The sequence below is a fragment of the Asterias rubens genome, chromosome 4 (assembly GCF_902459465.1).
Source record: "Asterias rubens chromosome 4, eAstRub1.3, whole genome shotgun sequence".
NCBI lineage: Eukaryota > Metazoa > Echinodermata > Asteroidea > Forcipulatida > Asteriidae > Asterias > Asterias rubens.
Genome location: NC_047065.1, coordinates 17,583,085 through 17,603,771, shown reverse-complemented (window position 1 = coordinate 17,603,771; position 20,687 = coordinate 17,583,085). Strand labels below are relative to the sequence as shown.

The 20,687-nt window shown below is 33.9% G+C and overlaps 1 protein-coding gene across 3 annotated transcripts in view; it reads right to left on the bottom strand.

Moving 5' to 3' along the window:
• Nucleotides 1-646: 646 nt before the first annotated feature.
• The window catches only part of LOC117289338 (copine-3-like), a 58,426-nt gene continuing 38,385 nt past the window's right edge, over nt 647-20,687 (bottom strand). For 2 of the 3 annotated variants that reach the window (XM_033770420.1, XM_033770418.1), the window contains exons 8-15: nt 17,251-17,346; nt 12,455-12,541; nt 5,502-5,561; nt 4,852-4,985; nt 4,370-4,476; nt 3,961-4,094; nt 3,607-3,843; nt 647-3,118 (exon numbers count right to left, since the gene is read on the bottom strand). In XM_033770420.1, the coding sequence (XP_033626311.1) occupies nt 3,014-3,118; nt 3,607-3,843; nt 3,961-4,094; nt 4,370-4,476; nt 4,852-4,985; nt 5,502-5,561; nt 12,455-12,541; nt 17,251-17,346 (960 nt within the window). In that variant the 3' untranslated portion in view covers nt 647-3,013. Of the gene's footprint in view, nt 3,119-3,606; nt 3,844-3,960; nt 4,095-4,369; nt 4,477-4,851; nt 4,986-5,501; nt 5,562-12,454; nt 12,542-17,250; nt 17,347-17,422; nt 17,519-20,687 lie in introns of all 3 variants that reach the window. The other variant, XM_033770419.1, reaches the window with a different exon arrangement.

The following is a 20,687-nucleotide window of genomic DNA, read 5'->3' as shown; positions in this document are numbered from 1 at the left end:
GTTTTATACCATCAACCTCTCCCCATCACTCGTCACCAAGTAAGGTTTTATGATAATAATTATTTGAGTAATTACCAATAGTGTCCACTTTTTTTAAGGCAATGAAACTGCTTCCTCTAGATTGACCACCATTATTTACTACTACATTACAAAGTACTATAGCCTTTGGGCATGATATTTACAATGCTTGTTAGGAGTTAATACAATCAATCTAGAGTATGTAATGTACATTGTATTTATATTTAAGTGAGTTGGCCTTATTACTGGCAAGCTTTATTGACATTATTTCGATTCAAACAACATTGCAACACCAAGAGTTTACAAAGGAGAGCCACATTATAGGAAGAGGTTAATATCCTACATGTATGTAACCTACATTACATGCTTAGGTCTTCAATTCAGCAAATTGGTTCCTTAGTTAAAATCAAGGTTGCCTTGGAAAAAGAAAGCTTAAAGAAGTTTAAATTTTTTTCTGTGACTCTCTGTACACATTATGTTACACATACATTTGTATGTGAAATAGCTAATGCTTTTGTTATTTTTATATTGTATTTTGTGACTGCTCTTTTTGAAACGACTATCACACGGAGGCAGTACCTAGATGTCTTTTTTAACCACCTCGAACCCAATCAGTTGTGCATCTGTGTATATGCAATGCACGTACGAACGTTATGTGTACGAGGTTGATAAATAGTCTGTTAGGGTGTTATAAAATAAATATTGACTGCTTTGACTCGTGCTATGATTAAAACTCTGACTCCCTCGCTGATCCCCGGACCATTCCATTTTCCCTCAGGCACGCCTCAGGAAAAGTAGAATGCTCCAGGGATCACCTCGGGAGACGTAGTTTTCACTGTAGCACTTGAAGCAGTCAATATTTGTATACTTTTCTATTACTGGAAGTAGTGCATAAGAAATACAGTACAGCATTAACTCTCCATAGAAAAACAAAATGTGTAAATTACAATGGTGCACTTTGCTAAGTAGAAATGGATTCAATCTTCAATTTGGGTGTACATATTTGGTTCTTATTGCTGTATACGATGCACAAAATAAAAACAGAGTTCAAGTGTAAATAAATGCAAGACTACTAAAAGTGAACCATCTAAGTAAACAGTAAATGTATGAGGAAAGGTGCTTTTCTTTTGAAAAAAATGTGTAGAACCTTTCAACAATAATAAACATTGCAGCAAAACAATCAGCATAGAAAAACAAAAAAATACCAAGTAAATTTTGAAACACTTAAAAACCAATTGTTTGTGTATTTCTCTAAAGTCAATATCCATCTTAGTTATGATATACCTGATTGTTAAGTTGTCCTGCTGACCACAAAATATTAATGTTGGTAAAAAGTGTAATACTTGAGTCTGGGACTGGTTTCATGATTGTTTGTATTACGGCCATTAATAACTTCTTTTAACTGGAAGATTTACAACATCAATCAAGCTCCCATTTCTTGTTATGAAAAAATAAGTGCCTTGCTTGATAACATACATTGTAAGGGATGCAAAGGTAAATAAAGTGACAAACTCAAATGCAACTTGGGCTTAGGGAAAAGCAGTACAAAATAAGCCACAATAAGAAGAAACAAAATTTAGTGGCTTTAGGAGGTCATTTCACCAAGAGAAATGTGTTGTTTTAAAATGGTAAAATTATTTGTAGATGTAAATGAAAACAGATTTTGTGCCAAGAATAAACGTTTTTTTTATCATAACTGATAATTGAAAATGGAATAAAATTTAAAAGATTTGACAAATAACAAAAGACCTTTATTAAAAAAATAAAATATTATATAAGTGATATTCAATTATGATAAATAATTGTGATAAAATTATGTATGCATGATTTATCCGAGTTGGTTAGAATTTAAATAATCATATGAATTGAACTAAGTTTACCTCCTCCAATTGCTTCATCTTACAGATCAAAACTAAAGCAGTGATATTAAATTTTGCTCTTTTATCGTCATGGTTTTTTATCAAAACTCTTGTTTGTTGTTCTTACAATTTGTTGTTCGTACAATACTTTAGAAGAACAACATTCAACATTGCTTCATCTTACACCTTGGAAGAATGTGTTCAGAATGTTAAACAAGATTGATATGAAATTGTTCTGACTTTGACTTGCCTTTTTGGCCCTCTCAGCTCTCCTTTTAAGATACAAGACCAAAATGTTCAACCAATTTGACTTGGAAATTTACATTTAAATTAGAAATAGTTAGTTGAATAGAATCAAGAAAGCTATAAGCTTTTGTTTAATTTATTATATGAATTTTTTTTCCAATTAATGAAAGGTCATGATTTATAAAATAAAATTGAATTATTGTCGGAATCTCAACATTAAATCACCTCCAAATTATGAAGCGACTTCTTAAGTGACACCAGGACATGATTGTGACTCTCTGCTCTGTCATAACTGGTACGTACATTAGCATTCCTATAAGGGGGAGGGGGTTATGCCAAAGTCCTTTACAGACTGAAGTCTTTCAGTTGAAATGAGTGATTGAATAGAAAGTTTGTTACTATCCAATGATAGTTTGTAGCATGCCTATAAGGGGGAGGGGGGAGGGCTATGCCACAGTCCTTTACAGAAGCCTTTCAATGAAAATGACAGATTGAACAGGGTTTGTTTTTTAAATCCAATGATAGGTCCTGTTTGTTTTAAATGCCCACAAATGATGGAAATTGACACAATTCAGAATAATCTATACACCTTTTTGTTAGTAAGAGACTAAATCTATTGGTACAATAATCTATTTAGTAAGACAAATATTACTAGTAATTATGCACTTTGCATAAAGATTTGAAATCAAAACATTTCCAGGAAACAAATGGGTTTTATTTCCTTTGTTGCATCAATGTATTGTTGTTGCTGTCATGAAGATAGCATTCAACAAAAGTCAGTACTTTGACACATGTCTTGATAATATATTGTACTAAAATCTGTCAAAATACATATCTAATATTGCTAAACAAAGAGAAGACTGCAGAAGGTGACTCTAGAGGGCGCTTTACTAACGAGTTATTTGAGGAGGATGCAGATCTTTCATCTCAAAGTACTGTGTTACTTGCTTAGGAACCTCTGCTAGAACACACTTGGTCAGTTTGGCTGGTGACGCCTACATCAATAAAATACAATTATTTCATACATTTATATTCAATGATGCTTGCATGATTTCTATATTCCTAAATAAGAACATTGGAGTAAATATTTTATTATTCTTTCTTGTCATTAATAACATCAAAAATATGTAAAACACATGTTTGCAAAATCATTCCAAAATGAAAGGAATTACCAATAAAGAATAGATACACCTAAGTACTAATAAATATATTCATACACATAATCACTGTTGAACTACAACAAATGCATGATACTGAACCATGGGTTGTACGTGCCCACATACAAATCACTTAAGAAACACAATACATCGGCTGAATAAGAAAGGCATCTTAAATACAAGAAACAAGACAGTCACCCAAATGATTGAAAACAAATGTTTTGTTCAAGGTTTATACAAGTTTGGTTTATCTCAAGCAACACAATTGAGGTTGAGTTATTTTCTGTGCAATAAGATAGTACTAAAGTACATTTAATCCAGCTTACCTGTTTGAAATCTCTGTAAGGAACAAATTGGACAATATCTCGACAAGCTGGTTCCCCACTTGGTGACCTAAGTACCCCATCATCCCCATCCAACATCCGCATATCAGAAAAGTCTGCATTCCCAACTCCTACAATGATGATGGACATCGGAAGGTTGGATGCATGGACAATTGCATCTCTTGTTTCATACATGTCTGTGATGACACCATCCGTTAATAGTAGCAGAATGAAATATTGCTGTAAGGATAACAATTAAAGATCGTTAAAGAAACTCAGTATGGTGTAGTACTTTCCAATGACAAGCAAGTATTGTAATGAGGCTCTGTGGTGATTAAGGTTTATTGTGTTACTTACCGAGGCTTTCTTATCTTGGTTTGCTGCCTTTGCAAACTTGGCAACATGGGTGATAATAGGTGCTACATTCGTTGGTCCCCAAAGGGTGATCTGTCTAAGACAACTCTGGTAGGAAGCTACTATTCCTCCAACACCTTCAACAAAATCATTCAGAAATATTTAGGACTATCTATGATATGATGAGTTTCACAAGTTATGTAGTCTTTCTGATATAAATTTGTGCTAGAAATCAATTGTAGTTGTCATCACCCTGAGTGGTCTTTGTAGTAAAGCACTTTTCAAAAAAACAAAGGGAGGGAAAAAGAAAGTGTGACTAGTTTTGCAGTACTGAGACCATTCAATAACTTATGTATTACTAAATAGCTAGGTTTTTCCCGACAGTTGTAAAATCAAGCCTTTAAAGACATACCTGCACAGTAAGGGTTAGATGCGTCAAAGTTGATAGCAAACTCATGAGAAACTTGTTGATTAGGTGGAATCTTGGCTCCAAATCCCAAGGCAGGAAACATTTTATCACTAGAAAATTACAAGCCAAAATCTCTAATTGACACAACCTCAATTATTTGCAATATTTCCCTTCACAAGTGACTATGTAATTTGATATGTTTACATTCTACATTCTAGGTCCTTATTAGCCACATAATAATCTTGAAAGACAGTTAAATTTGAAGTGCTTGCGTCGTTAAGAATAAAAACCTTTCAACTCTTTGCTTACTTATATTTCTTGTTTTCTTAAATAATGTGAGCATCTAGAGAGTGCATACGTATGATGGAAGGTTCAAAGGGAATACATTTATTTTATAATGGAGTGATAGGTTATTAGCAGGGACTTTGATGCCATGTGAACCCCATATATGTTACCTTTCATAATCTATCCCCTATAAATGTTACCTATCATAATCTTGAATGACACCACCTACTGCTACTATTGCCTTTGTATATTCATTTGGTGCTGCTGGGTTGATATGATGAAGAGATGAAGCTTCAGTTGGATCACCATTGGACCCAGTAAAGTCAATTCCAACCTAAACAGGTAAAAAACACACAAATTAGTCCTCAATATTGATAAGCCTTATTTGAAATAATGTATAACTCCCCTCTGAAGTGAAAAATGTCTAAACAAGCACACATAACCATAGGTTGGAGAAAAACAGAAAAAGAGTAACACTAGATTTGGAATGAAGAGCCATAGTAACAGAAAAACACTGAGATTACACGCACAAAATGTCAATGTTATGAATTGAAAGTAAGTTTTAGATTGAAATGTCTTTTTATAGTCGTTAGCAAAGCGTTTACAAACTTTTAACCGAATTCTAGGGAAGAAGACTATTCTGATTAGATTGAGAGGCAAATCAAAAACAATTAATAAGGGGAAATTACAAAAAGAGACTATAATAATGCCAACTAAACCTAGACGCGCTTATTGCAAGACCCTCGGGCTATGACAGTTTTCCCCATCACACTGTGTTCACAGTGGCAAGATAATTGCAACATGATTAATGTTTAAGAAAAGACACCGACAGAAAAACGTGTTTGCTCACCGTGAAGTTGATTTGGCAACCACCGAATATATAATCAAGGAACGTGTACTGTCTCTTAACCTGCCAACAAAAGGACATACAATCAAAATATCATAAACCAGCAAATAAAGGAAAGCTTTGCGGGTAAAAAATCTAACTAATAATCATCATAAGTAAACCAGTTCAGGAAAGTATTGCAAAAAATGGCAAGTGAACATCAATGAACAATTTAAAATGAATAAAACAAAACGAATTTAAAAAAAGGAAAGGAAATGAGAAAGTCATTTTCCTTAAAGGGTCTGTGTGATCATGATCAGCACATCCCCTTTAATTTAAAATTAAAAGTGAACATTGAAGTTACTTTAAATAAATAAAAAACAATTTTGTGTATGCACTTGTTCAGTAGTACAATAAGAAAACCTATATTACTCCAACTACACATTTGCAATTTGTATATGCACTTGTTCAGTTGTACAATAAGAAAACCTATATTACTCCAACTACACATTTGCAATTTGTATATGCACTTGTTCAGTTGTACAATAAGAAAACCTATATTACTCCAACTACACATTTGCAATTTGTATATGCACTTGTTCAGTAGTACAATAAGAAAACCTATATTACTCCAACTACACATTTGCAATTTGTATATGCACTTGTTCAGTTGTACAATAAGAAAACCTATATTACTCCAACTACACATTTGCAATTTGTATATGCACTTGTTCAGTAGTACAATAAGAAAACCTATATTACTCCAACTACACATTTGCAATTTGTATATGCACTTGTTCAGTTGTACAATAAGAAAACCTATATTACTCCAACTACACATTTGCAATTTGTATATGCACTTGTTCAGTTGTACAATAAGAAAACCTATATTACTCCAACTACACATTTGCAATTTGTATATGCACTTGTTCAGTAGTACAATAAGAAAACCTATATTACTCCAACTACACAGAGTGTTTTTCCCAAGGGCTGCAGGTTGGACAAGGTCATAATGACCGGTCAATATATCCCCTTCAGGCCACTATGATATTAAAAAAATGAAGGAGCTAAGAAAGACCGTTATGATAATAGACTTAATGGGCTGTGACATTGATCAATAGAGGTTGCCCAAGGACAAGGTTAAACAACACCCCAAAGAGAAATTAATCAAGGACTATAAAACAAGGCTACTTCATTCATTTTCATCTTGATTGTAATTGTTATTTGATTTTTCTTTTCTATCATTTCATTGTCAGGTTGTTTCTACAATTGACCCCTGGGCCGTTTTATCCCACGTCTCACTATTGCGCAAACTTTATATGTTTGGTATTTGGCTCCTTATATAAGAACCACTGTTTGTGCTCTGCTGCAAGTCCAGTACAGTTTTGTACAACTATCGATCAAACTTGGTTTCATTTATAAACTTCACTTATTTCATTTCCATGCCTATTTCTTACAAACTACAGAAACAGACTTATTTTAAGGTATTGTCAACTTGTCGTGAAATTGATCTAGCCAAGTCAACTTTATAAAAGTAGATGTGGAGTTCATCTTTAGTATTAAGATCAATAAGCTATACAAGTCAATCTAGTTTATTAATATAAATCACTGTGATAAGTTGACACCTAACCGTTTTAGTAATTCCAATCTTATTATCTGGACAATGAAGTGGTATGGCACTCCATGAGATTCATACTTAACTCTCCATGATGTGTATTTAGTGTTTGTTCTTGCTGGATCCTACACCCAGTGTCATTCCACATAATGACACTACTGTATAAGGATCCATCTATCACTTTCATGTACCTATTGATTAATCTCATGTACTGGTGTGATTAATTCTCTTCATAGGACACTTAGACATGTAAACCTAAAGGCTTTTCAATGGATTTATACCCACTTCTGTTTACAAGAGAATGGTTACTCCGAGGATCAACATGCTGAGGTACCTACGTAGCCTCTGGATTCTATTTCCATGCACCCCCCATACATCCATAATGACATCACATGTACTGGTGTGCTTAACTCTCTTCATAGGACACTTAGACATGTAAACCTAAAGGCTTTTCAATGGATTTATACCCACTTCTGTTTACAAGAGAATGGTTACTCCGAGTATCAACATGCTGAGGTACCTAGCCTCTGGATTCTATTTCCATGCACCCCCCCCCATACATCCATAATGACATCACACTATGCGTCATTTATAGTGATTGCCCCCTGACTTGTGTCTTATGGATAAAGAAGGGGAGGCACTCTACTGAATTGATACAATCATGACCAAAAAAATAATAAAATCCATCGGCAGTTATTGAGGAAGAATGACATTGCAACTGACATGCGAATAGAGTCGGGTGTGCTTTTTAATTAAGTATTGATTTGTTGGCAACTGGGTATCCCAAGACGATAAATTAAGGTCAACTTGGTCCAATTTGTAAGGAAAATAACATATAATTTGTTTCCATTTGTGGCTTAGTATGTTTGTGCATTTGTGTACAAACAAGAGGAGTGGGTCAATTTGTTTTTATAACAACCCTAAACTAGATTGGTGTGCATGTATATATGGGTAACAACCAAAAGGAAGACTCTAAACTGCTGTTTATATAACAACCCTAAACTAGATTGGTGTGCATGTATATATGGGTAAAAACCAAAATGAAGACTCTAAACTGCTGTTTTTATAACAACCCTAAACTAGATTGGTGTGCATGTATATATGGGTAACAACCAAAAGGAAGACTCTAAACTGCTGTTTTTATAACAACCCTAAACTAGATTGGTGTGCATGTATTTATGGGTAAAAACCAAAAGGAAGACTCTAAACTGCTGTTTTTATAACAACCCTAAACTAAATTGGTGTGCATGTATATATGCGTAACAACCAAAATGAATACTCTTAACTGCTGTTTTTATAACAACCCTAAACTAGATTGGTGTGCATGTATATATGGGTAAAAACCAAAATGAAGACTCTAAACTGCTGTTTTTATAACAACCCTAAACTAGATTGGTGTGCATGTATATATGGGTAAAAACCAAAATGAAGACTCTAAACTGCTGTTTTTATAACAACCCTAAACTAGATTGGTGTGCATGTATATATGGGTAAAAACCAAAATGAAGACTCTAAACTGCTGTTTTTATAACAACCCTAAACTAGATTGGTGTGCATGTATATATGGGTAAAAACCAAAATGAAGACTCTAAACTGCTGTTTTTATAACAACCCTAAACTAGATTGGTGTGCATGTATTTATGGGTAAAAACCAAAAGGAAGACTCTAAACTGCTGTTTTTATAACAACCCTAAACTAGATTGGTGTGCATGTATATATGCGTAACAACCAAAATGAATACTCTTAACTGCTGTTTTTATAACAACCCTAAACTAGATTGGTGTGCATGTATATATGGGTAAAAACCAAAATGAAGACTCTAAACTGCTGTTTTTATAACAACCCTAAACTAGATTGGTGTGCATGTATATATGGGTAAAAACCAAAATGAATACTCTAAACTGCTGTTTTTATAACAACCCTAAACTAGATTGGTGTGCATGTATTTATGGGTAAAAACCAAAATGAAGACTCTAAACTGCTGTTTTTATAACAACCCTAAACTAGATTGGTGTGCATGTATATATGGGTAAAAACCAAAATGAATACTCTAAACTGCTGTTTTTATAACAACCCTAAACTAGATTGGTGTGCATGTATATATGGGTAAAAACCAAAATGAATACTCTTAACTGCTGTTTTTATAACAACCCTAAACTAGATTGGTGTGCATGTATATATGGGTAAAAACCAAAATGAATACTCTAAACTGCTGTTTTATAACAACCCTAAACTAGATTGGTGTGCATGTATATATGGGTAAAAACCAAAAGGAAGACTCTTAACTGCTGTTTTTATAACAACCCTAAACTAGATTGGTGTGCATGTATATATGGGTAAAAACCAAAATGAATACTCTTAACTGCTGTTTTTATAACAACCCTAAACTAGATTGGTGTGCATGTATATATGGGTAAAAACCAAAAGGAAGACTCTAAACTGCTGTTTTTATAACAACCCTAAACTAGATTGGTGTGCATGTATTTATGGGTAAAAACCAAAATGAATACTCTTAACTGCTGTTTTTATAACAACCCTAAACTAGATTGGTGTGCATGTATATATGGGTAAAAACCAAAAGGAAGACTCTAAACTGCTGTTTTTATAACAACCCTAAACTAGATTGGTGTGCATGTATATATGGGTAAAAACCAAAATGAATACTCTAAACTGCTGTTTTTATAACAACCCTAAACTAGATTGGTGTGCATGTATTTATGGGTAAAAACCAAAAGGAAGACTCTAAACTGCTGTTTTTATAACAACCCTAAACTAGATTGGTGTGCATGTATATATGGGTAACAACCAAAAGGAAGACTCTTAACTGCTGTTTTTATAACAACCCTAAACTAGATTGGTGTGCATGTATTTATGGGTAAAAACCAAAAGGAAGACTCTAAACTGCTGTTTTTATAACAACCCTAAACTAGATTGGTGTGCATGTATATATGGGTAAAAACCAAAAGGAAGACTCTAAACTGCTGTTTTTATAACAACCCTAAACTAGATTGGTGTGCATGTATATATGGGTAACAACCAAAAGGAAGACTCTTAACTGCTGTTTTTATAACAACCCTAAACTAGATTGGTGTGCATGTATTTATGGGTAAAAACCAAAATGAAGACTCTAAACTGCTGTTTTTATAACAACCCTAAACTAGATTGGTGTGCATGTATATATTGGGTAAAAACCAAAATGAAGACTCTAAACTGCTGTATGGAAACTGAATATCCATTGGTGAGTTTCACAACCCACTGCATTTAGCAGTAAAAGTGAATTGTAGATTGAATTTTGTAATTTCAGTATTTATTGGCAAACTTGTAGATGAGTGATTAATTTTAAAATCATTAAAACCCATTGTTACCTAACTATGCTAATTTATCATTACTGCATTCCCAACAACAATAATAATAATAATAATAATAATATATAATAAAGGCCAAGGTAATTTATACTGTTAACATGAATGTAAGAGATGAATACTGGTTAGGTTAGTTCTGATATTGTATGTACATTTCATTGGTTAGGTTAGTTCTGATATTGTATGTACATTTCATTGGTTAGGTTAGTTCTGATATTGTATGAACATTTCATTGGTTAGGTTAGTTCTGATATTGTATGTACATTTCATTGGTTAGGTTAGTTCTGATATTGTCTGTATATTTCATTGGTTAGGTTAGTTCTGATATTGTATGTACATTTCATTGGTTAGGTTAGTTCTGATATTGTATGTACATTTCATTGGTTAGGTTAGTTCTGATATTGTATGTACATTTCATGTAGTTATCAATAACACCAGAAGTGGTAAAAGCTTCCAAAACTCAAAAAGCAGTGAATTCCAAACGAGTGTTTCATACCAAAGGTTTAATCAAGTGTAACTGTTACAGTTATTGTTCACATTTGAGAAATGAACGATTAATGTCTTTTGTATTAATGTCATACATTTTAACAATTGGACTGTAATTGTGAAAAATAAGCATAAGTTAGGTTCTTAAAGATGGATGTGACAACTTGTTATGAAGTTGTAAGAAATATTAAATAACCATAACTAATGCTGAACTGCCTTAGATTCAAGAAGATTATTTCCTGCACAAACAATAATAAATAATGTATAAATTAAATAAATTAAAAATTAAAAATGACTCAGTAAAAACATTCAAAGGTCATACATGTTTATATATCTTTCTGATGTATAAGAGTTGCAACTGGGTTTTTTCCCCATGGTGTGAGGTTTTAAATTGCTTCACAGTTTACGACAAGGGCGGGACGCAGATGGTCTTACAGATGAGAATTGACGTCGTTCGTCAATAGAAGTGTTGCACTACTCTCCCCTCAAACACCCTAACACCTTGTACTGCCACACAGTGCAATGACACAATGACACAATCACGGCTGGGTTACGCCAAGAAGTATTCTTAGGGCACTGGTGCTGGGTGCTAGTTCCCATTATAAGACTAATGCACTCCAAATAATATACTAGTTATTATTATACACCGTGTTGTCTTTTGGGTTTTCTTAACATTACCAGTGTAAATGCATATAACTGAGGCGAAGGTGGGCAAAAGACACAAAAGAAAAGCAGAAAGACTTGCCATCAATTGTTTGCCTCAAAGAGGAAAGGTTAAAAAATAAATGCAGAGTTCAGATTGTCAATTATTACAAAAATTAATTACAACCCACAACTTGTAAGGGGGTTTGGAGAATATTAAACAATTGTCAATCTTTGGATTAAAGGGATGAGGTTATATTTGGGATGAGAATATCTAGTAGAAATGTCTTTATTAAAATAAATAAATCCGGATATTGATTGGAATGGGGAAAAAGCAGAATCTTACAAATGTTTTATCATCTTTTACACAATCTATACATAAATTGTGTTTTATTTACCAGGTCAATAAAAAAGATATAGAGTCTGAAGTCAAGTAAACCTAAACACATCCAGTATGAAGTAGATAGGGCACTTTACACATGGCCTAATAAGTTAAATCCAAATAATGTTACAACTTATGTATTGATACATCACAATGCAATGCCTCAAATCCTATATAACTTATGTATTGATACATCACAATGCAATGCCTCAAATCCTATATAACTTATGTATTGATACATCACAATGCAATGCCTCAAATCCTATATAACTTATGTATTGATACATCACAATGCAATGCCTCAAATCCTATATAACTTATGTATTGATACATCACAATGCAATGCCTCAAATCCTATATAACTTATGTATTGATACATCACAATGCAATGCCTCAAATCCTATATAACTTATGTATTGATACATCACAATGCAATGCCTTAAATCCCATACAATATAAAATGCCATATTGGTTTATGTAACGAACCTACCTCACACTTTGAGAGGTAGACAGTTCCTGAGTTTGTGTAGTTTTTCTTCTTCAGCTTCTTCTTGGGATTAATACATTCCCATTCTACCTAACCGTGAAAGAAAAAAATCAGACAATATTAATTCAAAAAGCTTCAACAATACCATGAAGTATTCTGTTTGTGAAGGACCTACCGTTTTACAATTCAAGTTTTTAAACACTTTAAATATTTCTATTATTTGTATACTCAGTGCCTTGAGTACCTTGTTGGTAGATACAAAGTTATATAAGACTTTGATATTATTATTATTATTAATTCAATCAATTCAATAATAATGATAATAATAACTATCATTGGTCTGACATGGGGGGGGGGGAGGCGCTAGGCATGTAGGGCTGTGAACTTAATTTATTTTGTATTTTTTAGTAAATTACACAATGGTCAATTGTTGATCTTATAGGGGGGGGGGCACCACAGGTTATGAGCATAGGGAATCCTAACCACCCTAGGTAAACCAATGGAAATAACGTAATAATGTTAACAATTATAATAAATAACTGACATAATTGATTAAGTATGAGTATTTATTCCCTCAGAGAATAAATTAATCAGAGAGAAAGACCATCATCAATTTTGGAAGAGACATTTTTCCCATCTCCTAAATTTAACATACACAGCTTGTAATAGCAATACAGTGTGAAAGTCACTGATAATAATTACTTAGTAATTGAGGTTCAAGTGTAATTGAGGTTCAAGTGTAAACTCAGTGATGACACTATGTGTCTTCCTTAGGGAGACAAACTTGCAATTGTTTTTACCAAAGTTGTTATACTTTAAACTAATTGCTATCATGTTCTGTTAACTTCCAACAGAGTAAGGCGTGTACAGGTGTCGTAATACACACAGCTATTTATAGTCCTTCTATGTGACAAATGAGACCTCCTAATTATTGAGAAGTTTCAAGAAAAAGCTACAACGAAATAGTATGTTTCATCTAAACAGGTAAATTATCCTATTTTGACACTTGTAGAAATGTTGAGTACACTGTAAATGAGTAAATGATATAATAAAACAAAAAGTATAGGTTGTTAATTATTGAAATAATAATGCATTGAAGACAATTTATATAATCTACTTTCATACTGCATTGCAATTCCCTTTAAAAAAAGTGGTAAAAAGTTATAAAACAGCGTAGCAATACTTGACATTCAAGAAATGTTCATTGCATAGTTTCATTAGAATGTAATTAATTCCTTTTGATTCTGATCAATATTATAGCTAAGATCAATAGCAATCTATTGGATTCACACTTCAGATACGTATTGCAATAACATGAAAACAATATACAGTCTAATTACACACACACACACATACCACACACCTGACATAGACCGTTTTGTTTCATTGGAATGATGTGAACAAAGGGAAGCTGTTTTTGACTTAGTGTGCCCCCTTTACCATGTTTAAGGACTTACAATCAGTGCACTGAATCAATTTAAGTGAAATAACATATTTATAGACATAAGCTGGAACAATATAGACTTTTTTTTTATCTACTATGTCTTCCCTGAAAACAACACTCATGATAGCTAACACTGCTGCTGCTTAGGTGAATTGTATCTGGTCCCTTTTATGCAATCAGAAGATCTAATAGTGATTGGTATGAAAAATGGAGTTCAGGAAAACAAGTGTAAAACCGACTTTGTTGTGTTTATGATAAGTAATGTTCAAACGCAGACACACTCATAAATTTCACTAACACACTCATTCTATGAAGCTAACTCCCATATAAAGACACGCAAGGAGTAGGAAAACAAAACAAACCCCAGGTACCTCCACCAAAAGACTCACAAAGAAACATTTTTAAAAGCACGAGAGGGTAGAAGCTTGCAGTTCTTGAAGTACAAACTGAGAAGATCGATGACGTGATTGGTGAATTCATGACGATAAAGAATGGGAAAGAGAAAGACAAAGAGGAACAATTTAGATACTACTTGTGTTTAGAAAAGAACAACAAATCCAGAAACGCAGAGTCGGACAGGCATTTTTGAAGCAACTTTTGGGTTCATTTTCTTTGTTCTTCAAATGATGATAGGTTTGTTCAAGGGATGATGATGATGATGATGATGATGATGATGATGATGATGATGATGATGATGATGATGATGAAGAAGATAAGGAACAAGATGATGATATGATGGTCGGGATAGTGGTTATGATGATGAGGCCATGAAGTCAAAGGGAAAATCACTCTGAAAAACGCCAAATCCAGCACAAACAAAGCCTGAACAGGAATTAACAAAGGTGACGGATACGAGTAGAATGGGCAAAAGGTGAGGAGACACTGAGAATGGCAAATTGGGGATTATACAAATCAAACATGGATTTCTGAATGAATAAGTAGGAAGGGGGGTTACAACTTGAACACTTACTGTTCATCATCAGGAGTTACAGGTGGGTGGATTCACATGGACTGGATTTCTTTTAGAAGAGGGAGTGACCACCAGATAGGATTCTTGAGCCCCATTAAGAGTTAGGATTTATTTCCATATAACGCTTTTGTGATTAAAAAGAATTTACATAAATACGTGCATAATATGCATGCGTTCAATTGCATTATAACATGTCAATGTCAATGATACTCTAGATCAAAGTATTCAAGTGCAGTGATTAAATTGCATACATTGTCTAACATAATAACTAATGTTTGCAATTGAAAGCTGAAATACTCAAGCTGGTTGACTGCTACTTGGTTTATAAAATAATTCCTTGACAGGAAATTCAAATTGGAAATGCTATGTCACTGTGAAATCTTGTGAATTAGCCTTTCAAATTCACTGAAGGATTGTGAATGTAAAAAATCACTATGTAATTTAATCTACATGATCCATACAACTTAAACCCAGGATTCCAACCAGTTATGAACCAAGAGAAAGTAAGCTGCTAGAAAAAAAAGTTTAAAAAAAACTTTGGCCCAGCAAAGGTTGCAATTATTATTTTACTTAAAAGTATAGGATTTACTTAAAGTTAAAGTTAAAGATAATAATTGACAAAGTTGAAAAAGAAAGTGGCAAAGAGCAAATAGTGAAACTTGTAAGTGTGAAGATCATACAGACATCAAAGGTGAAAAGTGGATGGAAGGTGAAAGGTTACGAAATAAAAGAGACAGAGCAGTGAAAACAATAGAACATGTGAACAGACAACATGAATATAAACACACCACGAGTAAAAAGAGTTATAAAGCAGAAATCAGTTTCTGTTTTGGTTGAGGAATAATATAAATTTTAAAAATCATCTCATCTATTAAACTCAATTTAGTTCATCAAAGTATGCAAGTGTTTGCAATAATTATAGCATGTACATAGGTTATTTAAAAAACTATGCAAAAAGGATCTAATAATGAAAGAGAAAATGCAACATTTCCCCCTCTCTCATACCATGCCTAGATAGACAATTATAAAAACAGGATTGGTTGGTACTCAACAAGCTATTTTATTTATTGGATTTTGGAGAAGCCTGAACCTCGATGGTAATTAAATAAATTTGAAGGTCACCACTACTTGATCATCAATATGATGGTATATCAGTGTATGCATACAGTATAAAACAAAAAATCAATTTGGTATGAACAACATGACATTTGCTTTTCTCGGATTGGGCTTAGATTTTAAACAGGTAATATTAATGAAACAAAACACAAGCTGGAACTGGTTCGCTTGTAAACTTGTAAGTACTGTATCAATTAAATTACATAACCTATGCTTGGTAGAGTCTTTGCATAGGTTTGCTCAATATGCAGACACACGTTGGTGACAATTTAATGAAACATAACTACCATTCTATTACACTCTACAAATATCCCACCTAAAATAGAAGAATATCTACATGTACATCAAATACACCCACCATGCTTTAATACATTATGCTGGCTGTATATTGATGGATTCAACAACAAAAGGTAAGAACAAAGACACATCACATGAACATACAACAATGTTATATACAACATGCAATATTCAAATGAACGCATGACTGAACAAATCCAGACCAAAAATGCATTGCACATGACAAAATGAGGTTACAGACAACCATCTATCATATTAAACATACAATACAACATATCAATGAACATAACACTTAGCGGTCCACTTAAAAACCAAACCATGCTATCATAATGACAGGTGTATAACTTCCCATATAGGTCAATTAACTCAAATAAAGGTGCAAAAAAAGGTTAAACACTATCACAGTTTGGGTGATTAATATATGGACATTTTGATTTTAATTTCTAAGCAAATGAGTGCAAAACGGAGCTGAGACTGAATGATAACAGTTATCATTTTTCAAAAGTGTTTTTGTCAAAATTGGAAACTGAAATACCTTAAAGTGATCAAGACACAAGTTGGTGCATTACTGCAGCAAATTGCTATGGGTGGTATCAAAGTTGGGTTTGTGCCAAACAGTAAAAATTTACAATTTTCACGATTATAATGTAGTGAAATGTGCTAGAGTTCAAAACTTTTGACCAGGTTGGATTTTTAACAAAAAAGCGTTAATTCATGCACATAACAATGAAAGTGAATAGGTTGATTAGGTCAGGGGTCATCAGGTCATGATAATTTTTCTAAATGAAAAGGGTTTAAAGGGCTATGGGGCTAAAGATCGTTTCCAATGACACTGCAGGAAGGGGCATTATGAAATGAGCTGAACATAGCTGATCTAACTTTCCTGACATCTGCTTTTATCCTGTATTGACAGCATATTTTAGTTTTTGGTAACCGTGACAACAACAGAAATCCCACAACAGATCAAAGTACCTGTCGGTTACCACTCTCGACCAGTTGTCGAGCAGTGGCAAAGAATTCACCAATCAAGTCGTTTGCACTTCCCTCATCATGATCAAAACACATCACCTGCAAAGAAGAAAGAGGTTCATAGGTCAAAACTTGTGAGCTATTTTAAGTATAAAGGCTACCGAGATGGTGCTACCTGACATTTGCAAGCAGAGCGTATTTCCCGAACTGATGTGAAGAAATGCCCAACCAGATCATGACCGCCATCAAAGTCGTGGTCTTTACAGACAACCTGTACGAAATAAACCACACAGCATTGTATTGATGAAAGATAGTAAATAATGAAACACAACAAGTTGTTGTTAGAATCCCTAGACTGATGTTGTGACTATTTGTCTAGGTTTGTAGCAGTGAATATCAACAGGCTGAGCCTACTAGGAGAGGATGCTTGAATGAACTGGTAATTAATGTCATGTACTTGTACTCGGTCAAGTGTGAAAACCATTTGCTGGTGAACGTAATGCGTTTGTTAATGAAACACTTAAAATACACGCCAATGATCACCCTAATATTTGGTCAACTATCATCTTAATACTCTCTAAAAACTCTGTACTTTTCTGAAGGTGCAAGGCAACTTTGCCCCCCCCCCCCCAAACAAAAACAAAACCTCAAAAATAAGAATAAGTTCCTAACAGGACAAAATTATACATCGTTTTATCAAAGTACATAATAGGATGTATTTATAAGACCATTTCACACTAACAAAATAACACAAAACAAGCGGATAAACACACACAAAATATATAGAGTCAGTCAACAGCGATACCGGAAAAATGAGCAGGCTTTTAAAATTGAGAGAGTTATATAAGCTTTTAAAATTGAGAGAGTTATTGAATCTTTTAAAATTGAGAGAGTTATTGAAGCTTTTAAAATTGAGAGAGTCATTGAAGCTTTTAAAATTGAGAGAGTTATTGAAGCTTAAAATTGAGAGAGTTATTGAAGTTAAAGGCTTTTGAGAGATTCTGTAGCCCAGATATTTAATGGTCTAGAGTTGCAGAGTTTGAAAAGGCACAATCATCATAGAATGTTAGTGGTTTTAAGGAATATTAGAAGGAATATGTTTGTAGATCGAAGATCAGAGTACCTTGTCATTCATAGCTTACCATGCCAGCAATATCATTAATTGAAGTTAACTCATTGACAGACTGTAAGCTAGTGAAATCATTTAAGGGTGTCTGTGATGTGATCACGTTTAAGGTTTTCTTATGAAAATGTACCTTGAATGGGTTAGTCTCAGACAGGAAACACAACACACAGCACTTAAGGTTTCTCAAAACAAGACATTTCACCTTGCCTTATTCTTTAAAGAAAACACAAGCCAAAACATGAGATGAGCCATTCTGTAATTCCCATGTCATCCGAAATACATCATCAGCCTATCATCAGCCTGAGTAGTAGGCAGTTAAGAAGCCTCTACTTAATTTGATTGTGTTGACTGAGTCCAATTACAGGTATTGAGAAGAAAATGGTCACTGTGTATCACAGAACGTCCCGTAACACTTTCAAGGGGTTGTTTGAGAAGAAAATGGTCACTGTGTATCACAGAACGTCCCGTAACACTTTCAAGGGGTTGTTTGAGAAGAAACTGGTCACTGTGTATCACAGAACGTCCCGTAACACTTTCAAGGGGTTGTTTGAGAAGAAAATGGTCACTGTGTATCACAGAACGTCCCGTAACACTTTCAAGGGGTTGTTTGAGAAGAAAATGGTCACTGTGTATCACAGAACGTCCCGTAACACTTTCAAGGGGTTGTTTGAGAAGAAAATGGTCACTGTGTATCACAGAACGTCCCGTAACACTTTCAAGGGGTTGTTTGAGAAGAAAATGGTCACTGTGTATCACAGAACGTCCCGTAACATTTTCAAGGGGTTGTTTGAGAAGAAAATGGTCACTGTGTATCACAGAACGTCCCGTAACACTTTCAAGGGGTTGTTTGAGAAGAAAATGGTCACTGTGTATCACAGAACGTCCCGTAACACTTTCAAGGGGTTGTTTGAGAAGAAAATGGTCACTGTGTATCACAGAACGTCCCGTAACACTTTCAAGGGGTTGTTTGGAACAGAAAGGTTGTTGTCATTTACCCCCATTTGATTCTAAAACGGAAATGATGGTTGAATAACGGATGTGTAGTGAGAACTATTCTGTAATGACTTAATGATAATCGTCTTAATCTTGTTGATGTGTTGATGGTTATAACACATGAATACTTCTAGAGCCATGTTTACTACATACATGTATAAATGTACAGCCAAACAACAGTTCAATATGTACACAATGTTATTATTTAAAACAATGCTGTTCTTATGTTTAAGAGGACATGAGCATGTATGTACATTGTGCTATGTAACTAAGTTATTTTAGTATTCTTTATCCCCAGTGCCAAATTTAGTATCTCTTATATCGTTGCGGTACCGCTGCCAAAACATAGGATTCGAACTGCCTCTAGCTACCGGGCAACCTCGGTAGTCTAGTTGGTAAGACACTGCTCTAGCAAGGGTCGTTGGTTCGAATCCCACCCGAGTAACATGCCTGTGATATATGTTCACCTGACTCGGGAAAGTAATGAGTATACAATGCTAACACACATTGGTGTATGGGTCAAACAATTTTTTGTTTAAAGTTCTTTTACTAGTTAGGTGTACACCTTGTGAGAAACAGGTTTTCTAGTTAGTCTTAAGGTTATACAAATGTTTTATTGGAAAACATAAATTTAAGCACTTCAAATACCCCTATGAAACTGATACAATAAAATTAATGATAAAAAATGCAACCTCTTTTACCAAGCCAAACACTTGAATTACACTGGTACATGTACTTCAAGTTCTCCTATAATGCAAGGGTTTTATTAATTGAAATTTACAAACTTTCAATTCTGACTGTATAACCTTCCCAGCTGGTATGAACAGATTTATTTAGACACCTGGCACTCAGTGAAACTTGACATTCAAGTATGGCTTATTTGCTTTTATTCTGTTTTTGTTTTGTTTTGATTGTTATGATTATTAATATTAAATAAAATAATAAGTAAAGCAATCACCATAGTGCTTATTGCTTTACCTCTTTCACACACAAAAATTCAAGGCTCCAGGAGAATTTGAGGACAAATCCTGAAACTACACTGATTAAGTATGTCTGATAATGTTTGTCAAACCCTCTCAAAATAAATAACATAATAAACTTTTGAATGACCTTTAAAACCTTTTAATTTGTCTACGTGTGGTATGTAATGCTTAACAGTCATCCTAAATTTTAAAAGTTCCATTTTCAAAACGAGTCACTCTGCTCACACATATGGTGTAGTAAGGACATTTGCATTACTAAGCTTCCGGATGAGTGGGAAAAAATGGGATAACAAAAAATTGAATGAGAGTAGGTTTTTTGTCTGATTGATATGAAGGTC